Below are 24,743 nucleotides of genomic sequence, written 5' to 3'. Positions count from 1 at the left end.
AGGGCTTGATGGCCGGCGCGGACACGATGGGCCAAAGGGCCTCTATCCGTGCTGTATAACTCTGACTCTACATTGCAGCCTCACAGCTTTCACCAGTCACTTTTTAAAAACTGCAAACATCAGGCATCAAAAAATTTTCAACACTACTTCTGTCAAGTTTCATTAATTTAGATCAAGACTCATTCATTTTGGTTTTAAAAACACACAGTTCCAATATAAAAGCACTTATCAAAATTAGGTATATAAAAAAAAAGCACTTCGGACAGGTATTTATAATTTAATAGTCCTATTCCTCCCCATCTCGCGAGTCTCCATTTTGGGCCCTACAATCACCTTGAAGTTGCTCTGCTGATATCAGTGTCAAGGCCTGTCGGACTCAAGAGAATCCTGCAGTCCAGCATTTGCCCTGATCCCAGCTCTTTTGTATATTGTGAAGGGACAAGACCTGTTGTGGAGCAGAGTTTACATAGGCAGTTTCCTTTATAAATGTACACTTGGGAATTTATGATGGAAATATAATAAGGGCAGATTGACTGACTTTAAAAAAGCTACACACCTTGGTCAAATTATCCCCCGGTCTCAAATCCCTCTTCACTTCCACATCAATATTATCCTGAATGTGACATATCACCATTCATTCATAGTCACTGAGTCAGAATCCTGGAATTCCCTACTTAACATTTTTTGCAGCACCAGTTCAGGGAGAAGTCTCATCACCACCTTATCAGGGCAACTTGATGATCGATGCTATCTTGCTTATGTCACCCATATCCAGAGAAAAAATATAGAAAAAAACTGACACCGTGCAGAGTGCACAGGAAAACAAATAAAGTGATTTGATTATTTGAGTATTCATTGCACAGATTTAAAGGTAATTGGCAAAAGAACCACAGGAGAAATTTTTTTACACAGTGAATTGTTATGATCGGGAATGCACTGCCTGAAAGGGCGGTGGAAGCAGATTCAATAATAACTTTCAAAAGGGAATTGGATAAATAAGGATATTGGATTTAAAAAAGGATAAATTTGCAGGGCTATGGGGAAAGGGCAGGGGAGTGGGATTAATTGGATAGCTCTTTCCAAGAGCCGGTACGGGCACGATGGGCTAAATGGCCTCCACTTGTGCCGTATGATTTTAAACATTAAATTAAATGCCTGGATTTTCAAGTTGAAAGATGTGCATTCACCCATGTTAACACATGACCCTTTTCTCAAATTTAAAACAGGGCACTAGCAACAACGTGCATTTATATAGCACCATTAACGTAATAAAATGTCCCAAGCCCCTTCATAGGAGCAATTTTCAAACAAAATTTGACACCGAGCTACGTAGGTGACCAAAAGCTTGGTCAAAGAGGTAGGTTTTAAGGAACGTCTTAAAGGCGAAGCGCAGTAGAGAGGCAAAGCTCAGGACCTAGGACCGAGGCAGCTGAAGGCACAGCCACCAATGGTGGAGTGATTAAAATTGGGAATGCCCAAGAGGCAGGAATTGGAGAAGCGCAAAGATCTCGAAAGGTTGTAAAGCTGGAGGAGGTTGCAGAGATAGGGAGGGGCGAGGCCATGCAGGGATTTGAAAACAAGGATGAGAATTTTAAAACTGAGGCGTTGCCAGACCAGGAGCCAATGTAGGTCAGCGAGCACAGGGGTGATGGGTGAACAGGACTTGGTGCAAGTTAGAATACGGGCAACAGAGTTTTGGATGAGCAGCCTTGGTGATGGAGCGGATATGTAGTCGGAAGCTCATCTCAGGGTCCAAATAGGACTGATACCCCACTCACTATTGTAACAATTTTAAATATCCATCTCCTAAGATCAGAGCTGGCATATCCACCTGCAGGCTGATCCATTTTCCTGAAAAGCTTATAGTACAATGGCTCACCATTACACCTGATCTGGAGGGAGGTGGGAGCAGCTCAGTCGAATGTGCTACTCAAATTTTTTTTTAAAAAGAGAAACTGTTAAAAACAAAAAAAAATCCTTTAAAAAAGGTACACCTATTCTTTTTAAAAATTGCTGGAAAGTGCAATTCAGCATTAACTGACAGTCTTATGAGCATATTCACACTACGACTGTTGCGTTAGTGTGAAGTGGTTCCACTTCAGACCAATGCTGCAGTCGTAGTGTAAATACAGCCTGAAGGAGGTGTCAAGGCCTGGAACGAAGTAGAATTAGACTCACTCTGCTTCAAAGTCAGTTTGAGTCATCGCACCCGATTTACTACCCAAGTTTGGTATCGGTGTGAAGCAGTTTCAGCTTCACTTCAACTGAACTTGTGGAGTTTGAACGCTCGGTCACTCACAGTCCACTAGCACATCAGGTGGGGAGAACTGAAGCATTACATAGTTCTATTCAAGACATTGTAAGGTTAGGGTTAAGGCACAATGTTGGTTAAGTGCAAAAGGAGCTTTTTCCTCCTCCTAATCCATTTAATACCTGACTTGGGGGCAATAGGAAAAGTGGGAAAGAGTACCATCCTCCCAGCACTGACATGCTGCGCCCTGATGAACTTGAATAAAAAGATTTACTGGTTTTTTTTTAAATCTACCAGGTTAGTACCCGGAGTCATTTATAACTTCCATTTAATCAGCACCTTTAGCATAAAAGGTGTCTCAAGGCACTTCACAGAATAAGCGTATGGAAAACAAGACGTTGAGCCAGGAAAGGATGATCAAAAGCTTGGTTAAAAGGGACGGTTTTTGAGAAGATTTTGAAAGGAGGAAAGATGGGAAAGGTTTAGGCAGGGAATTCCAGAGCGTAGGACAGAGAAGGCTGAAGGTCCCACCACGATGGTGAGGCAAAGAGAGTGGAGGATGCACAAGGGGCCCCGAGTCAGAGGAACTAAATCTTTGGGGGAGAGATGGGGAAATACAGGACCAGAGGAGGCTGCGGAGGTAGAGTGAATGAGGTCATGAAGGAATGAGAGAGAATTTTAAGTTTCAAGCATTGGGGGACAGGGAGCCAATGTAAATCAGCAAGCACAGGGGTGATGGGCAAGCAGCACAATGTGGTACAGGATAAGTGAAGCAGAGTTTTACCCTTAGCCTTTGATAAGGTACTGCAAAACAGACTCATGACTAAGGTCAGAGCATGTGGAGTCAGGGGGCATGTAGCAGAATGGATAGCAAGCTGGCTACAAAACAGAAAACAGAGTAGGGGTTAAAGATAGTTACTCAGACTGGCAAGAGGTGAGAAGTGGTGTTCCACAAGGATCGGTGCTGGGACCACTATTGTTCACTATTTAAATAAATGATTTGGACTCTGGAATCTGAAGTTCAAATTTCAAAATTTGCTGACAACACCAAATTGGGGCGTACTGTTAATACAGAGGATGGCGGCGACAAAATACAAGATGACATCAACAAACTTGCAGAATGGGCATGTAATTGGCAAATGAATTTCAATATAGATAAGTGTCCTAAGCCCAACCATCTTCAGCTGCTTCATCAATGACCTTCCCTCCATTATAAGGTCAGAAGTGGGGATGTTCACTGATGATTGCACAGTGTTCAGTTCCATTCGCAACCCCTCAGATAATGAAGCAGTCCGAGCCCGCATGCAGCAAGACCCGGACAACATCCAGGCTTGGGCTCATAAGTGGCAAGTAACATTCGCGCCAGACAAGTGCCAGGCAATGACCATCTCCAACAAGAGAGTCTAACCACCTCACCTTGACATTCAATGGAATTACCTTCGCCGAATCCCCCACCATCAACATCCTGGGGGTCACCATTGACCAGAAACTGAACTGGACCAGCCATATAAATACTGTGGCTACAAGACCAGGTCAGAGGCTCGGTATTCTACGGCAAGTGACTCACCTCCTGACTCCTCAAAGCCTTTCCACCTTCTACAAGGCACAAGTCAGGAGTGTGATGGAATACTCTCCACTTGCCTGGATGAGTGCAGCTCCAACAACACTCAAGAAGCTCGACACCATCCAGGACAAAGCAGCCCGCTTGATTGGCACCCCATCCACCGCCCTAAACATGCACTCCCTTCACCACCGGCGCACTGTGGCTGCAGTGTGTACCAGCCACAGAATGCACTGCAGCAACTCGCCAAGGCTTCTTCGACAGCACCTCCTAAACCCGCAACCTCTGCCACCTAGAAGGACAAGAGCAGCAGGTACATGGGAACACCACCACCTGCACACTCCCCTTCAAGTCACACACCATCCCGACTTGGAAATATATCGCCGTTCCTTCATCGTCGCTGGGTCAAAATCCTGGAATTCCCTTCCTAACAGCACTGTGGGAGAACCTTCACCACACGGACTGCAGTGGTTCAAGAATGCGGCTCACCACCTTCTCAAGGGCAATTAGGGATGGGCAATAAATGCTGGCCTTGCCAGCGATGCCCACATCCCATGAACGAATGAAAAGAAGTGTAAGGTGGTGCATTTTGGAAGGAAGAATAAGGAGGCCACATACTCCTTGGATAATAAGAGTCTAAATGGGGTAGAGGAGCAAAGGGATCTAGGAGGTACAGATTCACAAATCACTAAACGTAGCGATGCAGGTTTATAAGGCCATAAAAAAGCAAACAAAACACTGGGGTTCATTTCTGGAGGGATAGAATTGAAAAGCAGAGAAGTTATGTTAAATGTAATCCACTTCCTCCATCTCAATAAAAACTGCTTTTGATTTCACCCAACCATGCCCAGCACTCCATCAGACCATGGTAACAAAAAAGGAGAAGGAGGCCGTGAAGTTTCCCATTACAACTTGCCTTATAAATCACTCATGGATATCCATTATTCCCCACATACACTGATTAACTGCAAAACAACTGTCAAATTCATTGCATAATGAACAGTAGACAGGCAGGGATACAATAGAGTACATACGCCTTGGAGTCATTCCTGTACATGATTAACCCAAGACTAATGAGGCACGCCTGATAAATCTAAAATTAATCCATTACCTGTCAAGGCCGAGCAAATGCAAATTCTTCTTATTTCTCATTAATGCCTGATTTTCCAACTGACTACAAAGTAAAGGCGGTTACTTGATAATGAGCAGCGATGGCCGTGTGGCATCACAAGTGACAGATAAAAGTGACTTCAGGGCTACCTAGCTACAGAAAAATAATCTGCACAGGTAGATTACAAAGGCGCAGTGTCACGGTTCAAGATTCTTTGGCCATTTTTCGGCATTAAAAACTTGGCACAGAAGCGGTTTTTATTATATATTCTGAGCAAAAGCTGCTTAAAAAACGTTAGCCTTTCGGGACAGCCCTCGCTGATTGATGGATGCATCGGCCGACAAGTTGTATTTAAAATGTGCCATGGGCAGTTGTTTTGCATGAATCCTAAACTATGATCAATTAGTTAGCAACAACTAGCCATTCAGGAAGGCGTCCAGCACGGTTGCGTAAACAAATTTTTCTGATTGCTCCTAGTTATCCACCAACTTAAACATCCACTCCCTCCACCACCGGCGCACCGTAGCTACAGTATGTACTTTCTACAGGATGCACTATAGCAACTCACCAAGGCTTCTTCGGCAGCACCTCCCAAACCTGCGACCTCCACTGCCTAGAAGGACAGCATGTGTACAAAAACTCCATCACCTCCAAGCTCCCCTCCAAGTCACACAAACATCCCAACTTGGACATATGCCGTTCCTTCATCGTCAATGGGTCAAAGCCCTGGAACTCGCCACCTAACAGCATTGAGGGGGTACCTTCACCACATGGACTGCAGCAGTTCAAAGCGGCGGCCCACTATCACCTTCTCAAGGGCAACTAGGGATGGGCAACAAATGCCGGCATTGCCAACAACACCCACATCCCAAGAATGAATAAAATTTTTTTTAAAAAGACTTCAAAAAATTAGGACACAGACACCAAAATAGGCAGACAACAGCAGGCTGCAAGGAGGGAACTTCTGTCCTGTGCTTTTACGTTAAGTAAAAAGGGCCAAAGTGGGCTCACGTACACTTGTTCTTTATTTATCTTGCCAACAGTACGTGAACAGAAGTTACACTGATGATACCAAGTATCTCCCATCACGCTTAACATTCTGTATGTTTTATCTACTGTGGAATAATGTATCTCACCAATTGAACCAAATGTCATCTCACCTGGTGCTAATTTGGTCTGCCTTTGGACAGATTGAATGAGTACACATGCGCAAGACATGAAAATCCTGTCCAGAACCCAAGGGAGTTTCATTATTACACTCCCGGGTCCCACTACTGAGCTAGTAGATATAGGGGAGTCAACTTCCCCAAGAAGCAAGCAACCAGACAGACCACTTATGGGAGCTTTCAGACAGCAAATGCTGGTAATTGCTCTGATGTTACCACTTACAGCACCTCTCGACCCATCTTTTGTTTCTTGACTTGTCCCATTACCATCCTCCTTGCCCCATCATCCCTTTTATCATTTAATCACTCCTGCCCTCCACCCTCTCAGAGACCTTCCCTTTTGTTCTTTCCTCCCCTCCCCCTCAATCCCTTTCCCGGACTCTACTTGCTTAAAAACTGTTTAATCTTCAACTTCTTCCAGTTCTGACGAAGGGTCATCAATCTGAAACGTTAATTGTTTCTTTCTCCACAGATAACACCCGACTTGCTGAGTATTTCCTGCATTTTCTGCTTTTATTTCAGATTTCCAGCAACCGTAGTATTTTGTTTTTCACTTAAGGAAGAGGCTGACTACTGAACCATAGTCGATATCTGCAGCAGGCCAGAGTTTCAAACAGAAGAAAATACTGGGTGCACGTGGTACGGTGCTGTGCACTGAAGCAACAATGTGCAGTGACAATCTCAGCCACCATGGATGACACAGAAAAGACCAGGTAGGAAAGTGAAGAACATGCTTCAAATAGCCTGGATGGTAGGCTTAGGGCCTAGGCAGCTGAAGACACAGCCACCAACGGTGGAGCGATGAAAATCAGGGATGCACAAGAGGCCACAACTAGAGGAGCGCAAAGATCTCAGAGGGTTGTAAGGCAGGAGGAGGTTACAGAGATAGGGAAGGGCAAGGCCATGGAGGGATTTGAAAACAAGGATGAGAATTTTAAAATCAAAGCATTGCAGCAGTTCAAAAAGGTGGCCCACCACCTTCTCAAGGACAACTAGGGATGGGCCATAAATGCCACCCTTGCCAGTGATGCCCATATCTTGAGAATGACTTCTAAAAAATTGTGTATTTTCAGTTTTTATTTTGAGAAAATTTTATTTAAAATAAAAATGAAACAAGAAAACATAAATATTAGGCAGCAAAGGAACTTGATGGGGGAAATTAGATGGCTAGAAGCAAATTATGACAGTTATCCCATTGAGCAGATCTGATTACATCAGGCACTGTGATAGCCAAACCTCACCGATCGAATTTCTGACTTAATCTCAATGCCAAACAGGCTACTTCTCACACTAGAGCTCACGTTGTTTTTTCTCTGTTGCACAGCTGTTGCTACTGATGTAGTTGGAAGTGGCCTCGTACAAGTTAATGGGGTCACAAAAGAGCATCATGACACAGCAACAGGTGCAACGTGGCATCAGCTGACTTGAATTCAAATAATACCAAGTTTTTTTTTCCAACTCAAACAAAAGCAAATTTATAGATGTACATCAATCAAGGTGCTTTTCATGGAAAAGCGGATGCGATCGCAGAATGTGATCCCCAGAACATCGGGGGGGAAAAAATCCCAGATTCCCACATAAATGAACCTGGAATTTGACTTTCTCAGTCACCATAAAACAGTGGCCATAATTCTAAGGATCAGGATACAATCCTTGAACTAGTAAAAAGCCAGGAATCCCATGTAATAAATGCTGAATTTGATTTATTCAGTCCCTGTGAAGTGGTGGCCCGGTACATAATATCTGGTACTATATGCAATACAACTTTGCATGTACAGTATCTTCTTTTAAAAAATATAAAAAGAGCTTTGTAAGTTATCAGTGGAAATCTATCCACTCAAGTGTTACCCACAACACTCCACATTATCTATTCTCCCACATCCTTTATTAATACTTAATGACAATACTACAACAGACTTGGTTTCTTGTGGCACAAATCTGCTGCAAGATCACAACTCATATTGTTACAGTGTTATGGTCCTCAATGATGCTACATTATTTTTGACTAATTCCATTCATGTAAAGAACGGCACTGCTTAATTAATTTTAGTTTGCTTTAACATCCTTTTCTTTTAAATTAACCTACCTGTATTTTATCAAAAGAAAATGCTGATCAAATTATTTTGTTGAAAATAGAATATTGATTCATTCCAATTTAATTAAAAGGTGGGAAACAGGGCTGATTTCCTCTGCCCAGCTCCCCTACCTGGCACTGCGATGCTGAAAACATTTGTATCGCACCCCCAGCTGAGATCAGCTAGCTCAGCACAGATCCAGAATCGAATCTGGGATCTTCTGCTCCAAGTGGATCCCTACTGAAATGAAACACACTTTTACGTATGAAGCCATCAGAAAATTATTACCGAGTTTGTATACAGAAGGGAATAAGAGAATTACATAATCACATTACCCATTATATCTAACACAAAAAGCCATTCTACTGTGCTTTTAAAAAAAATCAACTGAACTGCCCCCCTTATGGCTCAGAGGGTAAATGAACCACATGGTGAGATACTGAACCATACTGATCAGGAATGTTGCGGGTTTAATCCCCGCTCTGTGCTGAGTTAGCCAATCTCAGCCGAGATGGTATAAACCTAGGGAGGGAAAATGGCTGCTGGGATTCCCACTTCGTGTTAGGTATAATGGATAATGTGATTATGTAATTATCTGATCATTACCGAGTTTGTGTACAGAAGGGAATAATTTCCTGATGGCTTATTGCTTCTTCAGCAGGAGCAAGACCAGGGTAATGCCTTCCATAGTTGAAGAGTCCACAAACAGCTCAGATCTAGGCTCTTGGATATGGGATGGTCAAGTGGATGAAAATGGCCATTTTAGACATCTCAGTATGAGTCACTGCCTTCGGGAGAAAGGGAGGGAACTGGAGAAAGGGGAAACATATAACCAGACATGGGGAGGTGCAACGAGACCTGGGTGTCCTTGCACACCAGTCGCTGAAAGTGAGCATTCAGGTGCAGCAAACATTTAGGAAGGCGAACGGTATGTTGGCCTTCATTGCAAGAGGATTTGAGTACAGGAGCAGGGATGTCTTACTGCAGTTATACAGGGCCTTGCTGAGACCACATCTGGAGTATTGTGTACAGTTTTGGTCTCCTTAAGTGAGGAAGAATGTCCTTGCCATGGAGGGAATGCAACAAAGGTTTACCAGATTGATTCCTGGGATGGCAGGACTGACGTATGAGGAGAGATTGGGTCAACTAGGCATATATTCCCTAGAGTTTAGAAGAATGAGAGGTGATCTCAACGAAACATATAAAATTCTAACAGGACTAGACAGACTAGATGCAGGAAGGATGTTCCCAATGGCTGGGGAGTCCAGAGCCAGGGGTCACAGTCTCAGGATAAGGAGTATGCCATTTAGAACCGAGATGAGGAGAAATTTCTTCACTCAGAGGGTGGTGAACCTGTGGAATTCACTACCACAGAAGGCAGTGGAGGCCAAGTCATTAGATGTATTCAATAAGGAGATAGATATATTTCTTAATGCTAAAGGAATCAAGGGATATGGGGAAAAAGCAGGAACAGGGTACCAAGTTAGATGATCAGCCATGATCACTTTGAATGGTGCAGCAGGCCCGAAGGGCCGAATGGCCTACTCTTGCTCCTACTTTCTATGTTTCTATGAATAGTTGGAATTCTCTACCCCAGATGGCTATGGATTCTCAGTATATTCAGGGCTGAGAGATAGATTTTTGGACTCGGGGGAATCAAGAGATAAGGGGATCGGGCTGGAAAGTGAAGTTAAGGTCGAAGATCAGCCATGATCTTACTGAATGGCGGAGCAGGCTCGAGGGGCCATATGGCCTACTCTTATTTCTTATGTTCCTATAAAAGGTGTCAGTTAGATAAGCAAAGGCACCATTATGCTAAATAAATGAAGAGAAGCCCAATGGAGTACTTTTTCATAAACCTATTACAGTTCACAGAATAAATTAATTTAAAAAAATTATAGTTCAGATATTATGGGAGTCCAGTCAATAATAAGCTTAAAAGTAAACTAAACACCTGTGCTGTGCACAGTTGTATATAACCTTTTCTATAAAAAATATGCAAAGCAGTACCTATGTAACAGTTAATTGATTTTATCTTTCCTCTCTATTGCTGGAAACGGTAATAAAACAACTTGCATGGATACAGTTTTAAGCTAGAAAAACCACCCAAATCGCTTCACTCGGATGAAGGGACCAAGTATAATGTATCCAAGTTTGCTGATGATACAAAGCTAGGTGGGAAAGTAAGTGCGAGGAGGACACAATCTGCAAAGGGATATAGACAGGTTAAGTGAGTGGGCAAGAAGGTGGCAGATGGAATATAATGTGGGGAAAACGTGAGATTATCCACTTTGGTAGGAACAACAGAAAAACAGAACATTTTTCAAATGGTGAGAAACTATTAAATGTTGGTGTCCAGAGACTTGGGTGTCCTGGTACCAGAAACACAAAAAGTTAGCATGCAGGTACAGCAAGCAATTAGCAAGGCAAATGGCATGTTGGTCTTTATTGCAAGGGGGTTGGAGTAAAAAGAATAAGGAAGTCTTGTTACAATTGTACAGGGCTTTTGTGAGACCTCACCTGGAGTACTATGTACGGTTTTGGTCTCCTTATCTAAGGAATGATATACTTGCCTTAGAGGCGGTGCAATAAAGGTTCACTGGATTAATTCCTGGGATGAGAGATTGAGTAGAATGGGCCTATACTCTCTGGAGTTTAGAAGAATGAGAGGGGATCTCATTGAAATCTATAAGATTCTGAGGGGGCTTGACAGGGTAGAGGCTGAGAGATTGTTTCCCCTGGCTGGAGAGTCTAGAACTAGGGGGTGTTGTCGCAGGATAAGGGGTCGGCCATTTAAGACTGAGATGAGGAGGCATTTCTTCACTCAAAACGTTGTGAATCTGTGGAATTCTCTGCCCCAGAGGGCTGTGGATGTTGAGTCGTTGAGTATATTCAGGGCGAATGTAGATACATTTTTAGACTCTAGGGGAATCAAGGGATATGGGGATCGGGCAGGAAAGTGGAGTTGAGGTTGAAGATCAGCCATGATTTGATTGAAAGGCACAGCAGGCTTGGGGGCCCATATGGCCTATTCCTGCTCCTATTTCTTATGTTCTCATGTTCACAGTAGCATGAGGGTGAAAAAATGGATGACGAGCCAAAGGAGGAAATATTAGGAGGGGTGACCAAAAAGCTTGGTGAGCTGCAGGCGCAAACAGCCACATGGGAATATGATGTTGTGGCGATAACGGAGACCTGGCTCATAAAAGGGCAGGATTGGGTACTAAATATTCCTGGATACAAGATGTTCAGGAAAGATAGGGAAGAAAAGAAAGGAGGGGGGATGGCAGTATTGATTAAGGAGAATATTGCAGTACTGGAGAGAGAGAGGATGTCCTGGAGGGGTCAAGGACAGAATCTATTTGGTTAGAGTTAAAAAATAAAAGGAAGTGCCATTTCACTACTGGGTGTACTCTATAGGCCACCAACTAGTGGGAAGGATATAGAGGAGCAAATTTGCAGGGAAATTACAGGAGAGTGCAAAAGCTATAGAGTAGTGATAACTGGGGACTTCAACTATCCTAATATAGCCTGGGATAACAATAAGGGGCACAGAGAAGGAAGAATTTTTGAAATGTGTCCAGGATAACTTTCTTAACCAGTACATTTCTGGCCAAACAAGGAAGGAAGCATTGCTGGACTTGGTTTTGGGAATGAGGTGGGCCAAGTGGAGCAAGAGTCAGCAGGAGCGCATTTTGGGAACAGCAATCATAGTACCATAAGGTTTAGAAAAACTATAGAATAGGACATGGACCACTCGAAAATAAAAATACTCAATTGAGGAGGGCCAATTTCAATGGGATGAGAACAGATCTGGCCCGGGTAAATTGGAATCAAAGATTGGCAGGCAAAACTGTAAGTGAACAGTGGGTGGCCTTTAAGGAGATGATTCGGTGCAGTCTAGGCATATTCCCACGAGGCAGAAACGAAGGGCAACTAAAGCCAGAGCTCCCTGGATGACAAAAGAGATAGTGAGTACGGTGAAACAGAAAAAAGGGGCATATGACAGATGTCAGGTACCCCATCCACCACCCTAAACATTCACTCCCTTCACCACCGGCATACCGTGGCTGCAGTGTATACCATCTACAGGATGCACTGCAGCAACTCACCAAGGCTTCTTCGACAGCACCTCCCAAACCCGCAACTTCTACCACCTAGAAGGACAAGGGCAGCAGACACATGGGAACACCACCACCTGCACGTTTCCCTCCAAGTCACACACCATCCCAACTTGGAAATATATCGCCGTTCCTTCATAGTCGCTGGGTCAAAATCTTGGAACTCCCTACCTAACAGCACTGTGCGAGAACCTTCACCACACAGACTGCAGTGGTTCAAGGCGGCGGCTCACCACCACCTTCTCAACGGCAATTAGGGATGGGCAATAAATGCTGGCTTTGCCAGCGATGCCCACATCCCATGAACAAAAAAAAACAAGTGAGAACCAGGCTGAATATAGAAAGTTCAGAGCGGAAGTGAAAAAGGAAATGAGGGGCAAAGAGAGTGTATAAGAATAGACTGGTAGCCAACATAAAAAGGGAATCCAAAAGTCTTCTACAGGCATGTAAACAGGAAACGGATAATAAGGAGGGGTGGGGCCGATTAGGGACCATAAAGGACATCTACTCATGGAAGCAGAGGGGAAGGCTGAGGTACTAAATGAGCACTGTGCATCTGTCTTTACCAAGGAAGATGCTGCTGCCACAGTCTAAGTAAAGGAAGATATAAATTGAGATACTGGATAGGCTAAAAATTCATAAAAGAGGTACCAGAAAGGCTAGCTGTATTTAAAGTAGATAAATCACCCGGTCCAGATGGGATGCATCCTAGGTTGCTGAGGGAAGCAAGGGTGGAAATTGTGGAGGTACTGGCCATAATCTTACAAACCTCCGTAGATATGTGGGTGGTGCCAGAGGACTGGAGAATTGCAAGTGTTACACCCTTGTGCAAAAAAGGGTGCAAGGATAAACCCAGCAACTATAGGCCAGTCACTTGAACCTCAGTGGTGGGGAAACTTTTAGAAACGATAATCCGGGACAGAATTAACAGTCAATTAGACGAGGGTGGATTGATTAGGGAAAGCCAGCACGGATTTGTTGAAGGCAAATCGTGTTTAACTAACCTGATAGAGTTTATTGATGAGGTAACAGAGAGGGTAGATGAGGGCAATGCAGTTGATGTGGTGTATATGGATTTTCAAAAGGTGTTTGATAAAGTGCCGCACGGTAGGCTTATCATCAAGGTTGCGACCTATGGAATAAAGGGGGCAGTAGCAACATGGATATAAAATTAGCTAAGGGACAGGAAACAGAGTAGTGGTGAACGGTTGTTCTTCAGACTGGAGGGAGATGTACAGTGGTGTTCTCCAGGGGTCAGTGCTGGGACCACTGCTTTTCTGGATATATATTAATGACTTGGGTGTACAGGGCACAATTTCAAAATTTGCAGATGACACAAAACTTGGAAAGGTAGTAAACAGTGAGGAGGATAGTGATAGACTTCAAGAGGATATAGAAAGGCTGGTGGCATGGGCAGACAAAATTTAACGCAGGAAAATGTGAAGTGATACATTTTGGTAGGAAGAATGAAGAAAGGCAATATAAACTAGAGGGCACAATTCTAAAAGGGGTATAGGAACAGAAAGACCTGGGGGTATATGTGCACAAATCATTGAAGGTGGTAGGGCAGGTTGAGAAAGTGGTTAAAAAAGCATATGAGATCCTGAGCTTTATAAATAGAGGCATAGAGTACAAAAGTATGGAAGTTACGATGAACCTTTATAAAACACTGGTTTGGCCACAACTGGCATATTGTGTCCAGTTCTGGGCACCGCACTTCAGGAAAGATGTGAAGGGCATAGAGAGGGCGCAGAAGAGATTTACTAGAATGATTCCAGGTTTGAGGGACTTTAGTTACATAGATAGACTGGAGAAGCTGGGGTTGTTCTCCTTGGAACAGAGAAGGTTGAGAGGAGATTTGATAGAGATATTCAAAATCATGAAGGGTCTAGAGAGGGTAGATAGATAGAGAGAAACTGTTCCCATTGGCAGAAGAGTCAAGGACCAGAGGGCACAGATTTAAGGTGATTGGCAAAAGAACCAAAGGTGACATGAGGAAAAATATTTTTACACAGAGAGTGGTTAGGATCTGGAATGCACTGCCCTAGGGGGTGGTGAAGGCAGATTCAATCATGGCCTTCAAAAAGGAACTGGATAAGTACTTGACAGGGAAAATTTTGCAGGGCTACAGGGAAAAGGCAGGGGAGTGGGACTGGCTGGACTGCTCTCGCATAGAGCAGACGTGGACTCCATGGGCCAAATGGCCTCCTTCCGTGCGGTAACCTTTCTATGATTCTATGAAATGGGGTTTAAGGATTTTATGAAGAGTGGAGGCAGAGGGGTTTAGGGAGAAAATTCTAGAGCAAGGGGCCCAGGTGGCTGAAGGCTTGGCCGCCAATGGTTGGGCAAAGGGAGTGGGGGATGCATTAGAAGAACATGGATTTCTTGGGGAGAGGAGGAGGCAGCAGGTTGTAACACAAAGGTAGAGAGGGGAGAGGCCATGGAAGGATTTTAAACACAAGGATAAGAAATTTAAATTTGAAGCACTGGGGGAAATCAGGAGCCAATGTAGGTCAGCAAGGATAGGGGTGATGGGCAAGAAGGATTTGGTGCAGGATAATGGTACATTTAGATAGTAAATTTCAGGTAAACAGCCTATTTTTCCACAATATTTTATTTCCTGATTAGTGATTCACAGTCAAAGGTAAAATAAAAGATCAGTTCCATTATTTCTCAGCTGCTTGTTAATTATAATGCCAGATTCTCCAAATGTTTAAGTGTCATGTTGTTTCCTGCTACTGACTTATACATTTTAATCATACCTTGCACAATACATTAGGAAAAGAAAATTCCATGATTTGCATTAAACAAAAGCATCCATACAGGGAAGTATTTATACAGATGAGAATCACACAATAGCACTGAACACAACAGTTACAGAAAGAGAATAATTTAGGATTTTCAAGTACTACTTACTAAAGAAAAATATCAAATGAAGTTGACTGTATATTTCACAACTGCAGTCTTACAATACTGAATTTCTTAAACATTTGATTAACTTAAATTGTATTTTACACAACAGGCAATTCACAACAATATTCCTGGTTTTGATATACCATTCTAACTCAATTTAGAAACAGGTTTTTTTTAAAAAAATGTTATAAAAACAGAAAATGCTAGAAAGACTCATCAGGTCAAGCAACGTCTGTTTTTTTCCCCTCCCCCAATTAATAAATTTTAAACTTCACAGTTTGATTCTGAAAGGTTAAATCATTACAAGATTTCTGTACCAACAACAGTTGACAATGTTCGACTACAGCCCATCAAAAAAAAGTATAACTCTTTCTGCAATATTCTTGTTCTCGAAGGCAATTGGTATTGCATGACAACAGCAGTCTAGCCCTTAGAGCCATTGTATTTTTCCCCCCCAACTCCTCCACCCACTCTCAAATCAAATATTAATACAAGGGGTTTATTTTAATTATTGGCAACCTCACCTTCAATCCAGTCCCCAGGACAATCACATCATATTCTTCATCCATAGTCGTCGTTATTGTTGCTTGTTATTTTTGATATTACTTACTGTGTCACAATGATTCTAAAAGTTCTTATTTATTTTTAAATAGTATTATTTATTGCGTACACCCCACCTACTCCTGAGCTGAGCCTCTCCCTACTGACAGGTTGGAGCTTATCAGCAGAGACCGCAACACACCACTCACAAACAAAGTATGCGTCCGCCACAAGAAAAGAAAATAGTGCAGCAAAATAAAACACATACAATGTCTCCATTTAGATCTCAAAATCAAGAACATTGCCTCACAATATTAATTGAAATATTAGGTAGTGACTTTCAAGGGGACAGAGCTCAGCACCAAAAGAAAAACGAGCGGCCCAGGAATACCACCCCCACCTGTCCAATGGATAAAGTAGTGCCAGCGCGTCCTCCATCAACTGCCAGGAGGCGGCTGATAACTCGCATTGCGCATGACTGAGGCGCGCGGGCATTCTGGGAGTTGTAGTCCGTCTGGGGAAACGGCCCGGCTCGGATTCTGCGCGGTGGGTTTCACCGCAAAGCAGCGTGGGAGATGTAGTCCCAATGCTTCTACTTGGCAGTTCGTCTATAATGGCATTCGTTGATTTACAATGACAATGCAAGGCACGGTGTCACGACAAGAGGTGACAAGTTGGCGTGGTAACCGTGTGATGTAATGCAGTTCATATAGTGGGAAGGAAAAAAAAAACCCCATGAAAAGGACTTCTGTGTCTGGGGCCTAGAATCTATTGGAGTTATGGAGTTTCTGGCATTCCTCCAAGTTTGGTAGTTCCAGTTTGTGCCGCAGAAATGTCAGGAGACCGATGGAGCTTGCTGAGAAATATAGTCCATTCTGATTTACATCATCACCCTTAAGAAAGCTATTAGCTTGTGTACTTTTTTTCCTGAAAAATGGACACAATTATTGAATGCAACCCCAAATCAAGGGTTAAATACTATAATCTATATAATAAAAATGGAATTTGACATATTCAATAAACTAGTGGTCCTAATTATAAACAGGCAGACTTGCAGAAACGTGAAAAATCACAGATTCCTATATAATAATGAGAATTTGACTTTCAGTCACCATAACCCAGTGGTTCTGGTTATTGTTATCTCAATGAAAATTAAAAGATTAGAGCTGTCCCATAAGGGGGTGGATTTTAACAGGCTCATTTTTTTTGGAACAGCTGGGGAACAATGTACATAAGACATTGTCACCTCCCTCCAAGCTTCTTCCTCTGAAACCAGTAGCGACAGAATTGGTTCCACCAGGTACTATCTGCTTCCAATTTGAATTCTCAAGTGATGAAGAGGGCTCTATGCATGCGTACTGATATGTCTTGAGACCGTGGGAGGGAGTTCCCACTTTCTCAAAATATTTAAAACAACTACAGAAATTGTAAGTTTATCTAAAGTACCTGGAGGGTCCAAAGAATCCCTAAGCATTTTTAAACCTGGTTTGACACTACACAAAAGTTAAACTCCACATGCTGTCAATCCCAAGAGGTGTGAGACAGCCTCGTCCTTGGAGTCTCGCATCACTCCCCTTAGAATCAAATCACAACCCAGCTAAAGAAGTTACAGATGTTAATTTTACATAGTTTCAAAATGAAATATGCTCTGCAGCAAAGTGACAGTTAAACTGCATCCTTATTTCTTCGCCTCCATTTCTTCCCCATCTCTTTTGAATACATTGTCTCCAAATGGGGTAAAGTTCCACAGACACCAGCAGCTCTCAGCACTTCAGTCAAATGGTGATTCTTATTTGTGTGAATCTAGGCAGTCAATGTTGGTAGGCTATTGAACTATAGGATGTATCATAGCCAATCATGATTCTGTCATCCAACTGGGAGATAAAAGTTTTCATTCATTTTCTTTTTTTTAAATTGCTGAATAGCAAATAAGGTTCTAAAACCTAGTCTTATTGCCGATAGGATCATTTCAGACAGTATTGTAGCCTAAACATTTAGAACTGTAGCAGTCCTTCCAAATGCTGTCACCCCACAACTAGTTTTGCATTTCTAAGAGAGGGAAGAGTCCAATGGTCTCCTGGAAATATTTGCATTTTTACATGACAAATGGTATACTCTGATTGATTTTCAAGTCTTCTCAGTACTTCATATTTTGCCCCCTTTTTATCTTAAAAACAACATTTGGGTTTTTAACGAACCAATCAGACACAGCTTCCTCAAAGCAATACTCTCAGCTTTTCTACCCTCCCCACAAAATGCAGTTCCTATTTTCTCCTCTCTCTCGCTCTTTCTCTCTCTCTCTCCCTCTCTCTTCCCCTCCCCATCAAGTGCTTCTCGTGGCTTCACCTCTCTCTCCATCCCCAAATGCAGCTTCTGACATTTCCTCCTGTTCCTCCCTTCCCTCCCACTGGCAACTAGAGAGATGTTTTCTATAAAAGTGATTAAAATTTTTTTCCTTTTTAGATTTATTACATTGTAGATTTCAAAACACTGGCGCTGGGACCGCTGCTTTTCTTGATGTATGTTGGTGACTTGGATTTGGGTGTACAGGACACAATTTCAGAGTTTGTGGATGGCACGGGGCTTGAAGGGGTAGTGGACAGTAGGGAGGGTGGTGATGGACTTCGGGAGGATGTGAACGGGCTGGTGGAATGGGCGGACACGTGGCAGATGAAATTTGGTGTGGAGAGATGCGAAGTGTTGCGTTTTGGTGGGAGGAACAAGGAGGGGCAGTGTAAACTAGAGGGAATGGCTCTGGGAGGGGTACAGGAACAGAGAGATCTGGGGGTATAGGCGCACAAATCATTGAAGGTGGCAGGACGGGTTGAGAAAGCGGTTAAAAAAGCTTTATGGATAGAGGCATGGAGTGCAGGAGTATGGAAGTCATGATGAACCTTTGTAAAACACTGGTTCGGCCACAACTGGAGTGTTGTGTCCAGTTCTGGGCGCCGCACTTTGAGGGGGGATGTGGGGGCCTTGGAGAGGGTGCAGAGGAGATTTGCTGGAGTGATTCCAGGGACTTTGGTTGCGAGGATGGACTGGAGAGGCTGGGGTTGTTCTCCTTGGAACAGAGACGGTTGCGAGGAGATTTGGTAGAGATATTCAAAATCATGAAGGGTCTGGACAGAGTAGATAGAGAGAAACTGTTCCCATTGGCGGAAGGGTCAAGGACCAGAGGACATAGATTTAAGGTGATTGGCAAAAGAACCAAAGGTGACATGAGGAAAAACTTTTTTACACAGCGAATGGTTAGGTTCTGGAATGCGCTGTCTGAAGGGGTGGTGGAGGCAGATTCAATCATGGCCTTCAAAAGGGAACTGGATAAGTACTTGAAAGGAAAAAATTTGCAGGCTAAGGCAGGGGAATGGGACTAGCTGGATTGCTCTTGCATAGAGCCGGTGTGGACTCGATGGGCCGATTGGCCTCCTTCCATGTTGTAACCCCATCCACCACCCTAAACATTCACTCCCTTCACCACCGGCGCACTGTGGCTGCAGTGTGCACCATCCACAGGATGCACTGCAGCAACTCGCCAAGGCTTCTTCGACAGCACCTCCCAAACCCGCGACCTCTACCACCTAGAAGGACAAGGGCAGCAGGCGCATGGGAACAACACCACCTGCACATTCCCCTCCAAGTCACACACCATCCCGACTTGGAAATATATCGCCGTTCCTTCATTGTCGCTGGGTCAAAATCCTGGAACTCCCTTCCTAACAGCACTGTGGGAGAACCGTCACCACACGGACTGCAGCGGTTCAAGAAGGCGGCTCACCACCACCTTCTCGAGGGCAATTAGGGATGGGCAATAAATGCCGGCCTTGCCAGCGACGCCCACATCCCGTGAACGAATAAAAAAAAAACCTTTCTATGATTCTATGATTCTATGAAATACACCAAATAAAATGACAAAAATCAAAATTTTATGGGTGGGCCTCCAGACTACCTTAGAAGGTAAACCTTGTGCCTTTAGTACTTGTATTTTCCCTTTGGGCTTTCTTGTACTTAAAAGTGAAGGAATATTGGGCATATTTGGAAGCTCATGTCCCACTGCACTTTCAGTGTAATTATTTGCTGTCACGTGTCTTTTATTCAGGCTTTCATTGAGGGCCACTTTTGAGCTGTCAGCTTTTTGGAGTCTGTGTCAACTTTTTTGAAGCTATTAGTCAGCTTTTGCTGGTTTCCTAGGTTAGGACTTTCCTGCCCCGAGACCAGCTAACTGATCACAGATGAAACTCAGGATTTTCCTGACCTAGATAGTTTGGTGTCATCAGGGGAGCCTTTGTCTGTAACTAGGCACATAAGGCCAACACCGTTCTCTTCCACTCCACCCTCTTTGCTGTGACACCGACTGCTGTGAGGTCCTGCTTTGTAGTACTTTACCGGGTTATTTTTGGCCTTCTATACTTCTCTTTTCCACTCAGCTGCTATTTCAATGCTTGATACTGCCATCTGGGGTCTTACATTCTTAACACATGACCTAGCCAACTGAGAGGCTTTCACCTTGCAAATTGGATTAACAGCAGCTGCTTTTTTCTTTCCCTATCTTGTCGTTACCCTGTCTGTCCATTATCAACATTTGATGTTGAAAGTCTCAAAGTTCTTCTCTGTAGCCTTTACCTGTTTACACAGCCATGTGGTATGATAGATAACAAGTTGCTTATACAGTATATAGTCTGACCTTTGTTTCATGGCCTAGTTCAGTATTTCTCCAATTGTTAACACACTTGTTAAAATTGCCAACTCTCACCAACAACTCTTTCCCTCAAGCATATTGTGGTTCCAAGATAAGTTGATAAATATTTGTCAAAATGCAAAAAAGAGAAGACAATGGTTTAGAGCAGAGGTGAAAACCATAGCTATGGTGCAAATCTTTCAGACTTTTCCTTTTGGATCACCAATACATTAAAATAAAGCCTGGCTCATAAAAACATCTAAGTGGAGTAATTCACTATGAATTGTTCTTAAAATGACCAAGGAATTTTTAACAAATATCAATGTAACATAATCAGACTTCCTGAATGAGAAAAAATCCTTTAATTTCCAGGATTGTCCCTGCAATTTGTGGAATCTTGCTGGATCCAAATTGGCTACTTTATTTAACCACAACCTTCATTTATATCATGCCTTCAATGTAGAAAATCGTTCAAGGGTGCTTCGCAAAGGTGTAAGGAAAAAAATGGACACTGAGCCAAAGAAGGAACAATTAGGAAGTCCTTATAGGAACAGAGGGAGGTAGAGAGAGGTACAGCAATCTAGTGAGGGAATTCCAGAGCATTGGACCTAGGCAGCTGAAAACATAGCTATCAATGGTGGGGCAAAGGGAAGGGAGGATGTACAAAAGGACGGATTAAGAGGAACAGAGAGCTTGGGGTGGGGTTGTGGCACTGGGGGAGGTTACAGAGTTAGGAAGGGGCGAGGCCATGGAGGGATTTAAACACAGGGTTGAGAATTTTAAATTTGAGATAATAGCAGCTGAGATCCAATGTAGGTTAGGGAGAACAGGGCTCTGGGGTAGGATAAGGGTAGCAGAGCTTTGGATGAGCTGAAGTTTACAAAGAGTAGAGGATGGGAGGCCAGCCAGGAGAGCATTGGACTAGCCATGTCTGGAGGTTACAAGGCATGGATGAGGGTTTCATCAGCAGATGGGCTGATGTAGGGATAGAGGCGGGCAATGATACAGAGGTGGAAGTAGGCCACCTTTGCGATGGAGAAGATATGGGCTCAGGGTCAAACAGGACGCAACATCTAACATTAAATCAAATTATTGAACTAAGACTATCCAATTCCTTCTTCTTTAACCAAACATGATGGACGTTTGTTGGTGATTTAGGATAGCACCCAACATTCCTGTATCCATCCTTGTCAAAAGGGATATTATATTGGCCATTGGGAATAAAATATGAAACAACTGTGGGGGAAGAGTTCCCCTGTATGCTATGGGTAACAGAACCATTGATCCCTTCTTTATAAATGTATTTATAATTTAATTTGCCTAAATTAAATTATAATTAATTTGCAACGGTGATGCAATTTGCTTCGATAGGCCTTTGAAGCAATTTGCATCATCCTGTTGAGTGCTTGGGTAAACGAGGAATCAAAAAAAAAGTTTGACAAAGAATCTAGACAAGTGGAAGTGATCCTCAAAATTAATCCTTCCGTGACCTGTGGGCGCCGCAGGGAATAGAGTGTCTAATAGACGCACGCAATAACATTATGATTTAGTTTTTATAAGTTTCGTTTTGGTTCTGTTGAAATTGGGCTTTATGTTTCAATTCTTTTAGAATCTTACAGCACAGAAGGAGGCCATTTGGACCATTGTGACTGTGCTGGCTCTTTGAAAGAGCTATTCAATTAGTCCCACTCCCCTGCTCTTTCCCCACAGCCCTTTTCAAGCATATATTCAGTTCCCTTTTGAAAGACACCGTTGAATCTGCTTCCACCACCCTTCCAGATCATAACAACTCGCTGCGTTAAAAAAAAAACTCCTTATATCTCCCCTATGGCTCTTTTGCCAATTCTCTTAAATTTATGCCCTCTGGTTACCGACCCTCCTGCCACTGGAAACAATTTGTCCCCATGGGGGAAAGAGCAGGGGAGGTGGTGGGACTAAATTGGATAGCGCTTTCAAAGAGCAGGCACAGGCACGATGGGCCGAATGGCCTCTTTTCTGTGCTGTATGATTCTATGAAAACTCCCTCATAATTAGCTGTGCCTCCTTAAAAACAAAAAAAACAAAGGATGCAGATGCAGATTTGTTTCTCTAGTGTTATCTTTATGGATTCATTTTTTTAAAAAAAAACAAGAGGCAAAAGTTGATGACAATCTTGCCCAACCTTAAGATTTGGCCACCCGGGGGCGGTATTTGGTCGGTGCACCGCGCGTCAGCTGACGTGGCCGAGGGCTGGTGTCCGGACGGAAAGGTGTCCGTCGGCGCCCCATGTAGGTTAAAGGTTCGCGCTCGGTTGCCGGGGCCACCAACGCAGCTCAGCCGCCAGCCGAGGCTTTTCGGGTCGGGAAAATGTCCGGGGAGAAGGAGCCCAGGCCGCGGCAGCAGGCCGTCAGCCCCGTCAAGAATTTCTTCGCCGGCGGTTTCGGCGGGGTGTGCCTGGTGTTCGCCGGCCACCCGCTGGACACGATCAAAGTAAGGATCCCACCTCAGTCCGGGGCGGCAGGCACCCAAACCCGAGGATCTAGGCCCTGGCCCTGGGTCGGGGCCGGGGCTGTTCCCCTACCCCCTTCCCCTCGGGCACCAAATGAAGTTTGCACCAAGGCAATAATCTGAAGGAGATATTGTGTGAAGTTAAATAACTGCTGCGACTTATGTTTACATATTACACTTTTTATGTATTGCACTCTATATTGTACTGTTTATTTCTATTTATCTATATTTCTTTAGGTACCTTTTAAAAAATATTCTTGCATAATTTCACCATCTGTTTTATTTCATGGGACTGTGGGGTTTTTACTGTTTTTGGGGATTTCATTGCTTGGATAGTGCCCTATTTTTCCCAATGAAAATAACAGAATGCTAAGCTTGATTATTTCATATTACATTTCATAGAATTTACATCACAGAAACAGGCTATTCAGCTCTTTGAAGGAGCTATCTAATTGGTCCCACTCCCCCTGCTCTTTCCCCATAGCCCTGCAAGTTTTTCCACGTATTTGTTCAATTCCCTTTGAAAGTTATTATTGAATCTGCTTCCACCACCCTTTCAGGCAGTGCATTCCAGATCATAACGTGTAAATTATTTTCCCTCATGTTGCCTCTAGTTCTTTAGTCAATTACCTTAAATCTGTTTTCTCTGGTTACTGACCTTTCTGCCACTGGAAACAGTTTCTCGTTTATTAAAACCCTTCATGATTTTGAACACCTCTATTAAATCTCCCCTTAACCTTCTCTGCTCTAAGGAAAACAACCTCAGATTCTCTAGTGTCTCCACATACCTGAAGTTTTTCATTGCTGTACCATTCTAGTAAATGTCTTCTGCACCCTCTTTAAGGCCTTGACATCCTTCCTAAAGTGTGGTGCCCAGAATTGGACGCAATACTCCAACAGGGGCCTAACCAGTGTTTTATAAAGATTTGGAAAACTTCTTTGCTTATGCCTCTATTTATAAAGCCAAGGATCCCGTATACCTTTTTTTTTTAACAGCCTTCTCAACTCGTCCTGCCAGCTTCAAAGACTTGTGTACGTACACCCCCAGGTCTCTCTGTTCCTACACCCCCTTTAAAATTGTGCCATTTAGTTCTTGCTGCCTCTCATTCTTCCTACGAAAATGAATCACTCTACGCTTCTCTGCGTTAAATTTCATCTGCCATGTATCTGCCCATTTCACCAGTCTGTCTATGTCCTCCTGAAGTCTGTTACTATCCTCCTCACTGTTTACTACATTTCTAAGTTTAGTGTCATCTGCTAACTTTGAAAATATATCCTGCTTACCCAAGTCCAGGCCATTAATACATACCAAAAAGAGCAGTGGTCCCAACTGTGGGGTATACCACGGCACACTTCCCTCCAGTCTGAAAAACAACCGTTCACCACTACTTTCTGTTTTCTGTCCCTTAGCCAATTTCGTATCCACGCAGTAACTGTCCTTTTAATTCTATGTGCTTCAATTTTGATAACAAGTCGGCCCAACTGGTCTATGCTGATGTTTATGCTCCACACGAGCCTCCTCCCACCTTACTTCACCTCACCCTATCTTTCTATTCCTTTCTCCCTCATGTACTTATTTAGCTTCCCCTTAAATGCATAAATGCTATTTGCCTCAACTATTCTTCTCTTTCTCCTCTCTTTCCTCCCCCCCCCCCCCCCCCCCCCCCACTTTTTTTTAAGGTCCTGTGTTGTGTTTCCCTCAGGGCCATCGAGCTGGTGACCTGTAGTTCTCTGACACTGGCTGCAACTTCTGTTTTGAGGGGGGTGATGTAGGTGTACCCTTCCTGATCTTCCTTCATCTATCATCATCTCAGCGAACTGCACATTATCCAAGTTTGCTGCT

The 24,743-nt window shown here is 43.4% G+C and overlaps 2 protein-coding genes across 3 annotated transcripts in view; one reads left to right on the top strand and one right to left on the bottom strand.

Annotated features, from left to right (window-relative positions):
• The window catches only part of LOC137334017 (rab GDP dissociation inhibitor beta-like), a 59,340-nt gene extending 43,418 nt beyond the window's left edge, over window positions 1-15,922 (bottom strand). Inside the window, exon 1 of the mRNA XM_067998426.1 lies at window positions 15,723-15,922. Within this exon, the coding sequence (XP_067854527.1) occupies window positions 15,723-15,767 (45 nt within the window). The 5' untranslated portion in view covers window positions 15,768-15,922. The remainder of the gene's footprint in view (window positions 1-15,722) is intronic.
• A 6,706-nt stretch (window positions 15,923-22,628) lies between these two features.
• Window positions 22,629-24,743, top strand: part of prkar2aa (protein kinase, cAMP-dependent, regulatory, type II, alpha A) — a 279,167-nt gene continuing 277,052 nt past the window's right edge. For both annotated transcript variants that reach the window (XM_067998425.1, XM_067998424.1), the window contains exon 1: window positions 22,629-22,882. In XM_067998425.1, coding sequence (XP_067854526.1) covers window positions 22,760-22,882 — 123 coding nt within the window. In that variant the 5' untranslated portion in view covers window positions 22,629-22,759. The remainder of the gene's footprint in view (window positions 22,883-24,743) is intronic.

This window comes from Heptranchias perlo, chromosome 17 (assembly GCF_035084215.1).
Source record: "Heptranchias perlo isolate sHepPer1 chromosome 17, sHepPer1.hap1, whole genome shotgun sequence".
In the NCBI taxonomy this organism is placed as follows: Eukaryota; Metazoa; Chordata; class Chondrichthyes; order Hexanchiformes; family Hexanchidae; genus Heptranchias; species Heptranchias perlo.
Note: the sequence above shows the minus strand (reverse complement) of the source record. Positions and strands in the feature narration are given on the sequence as shown.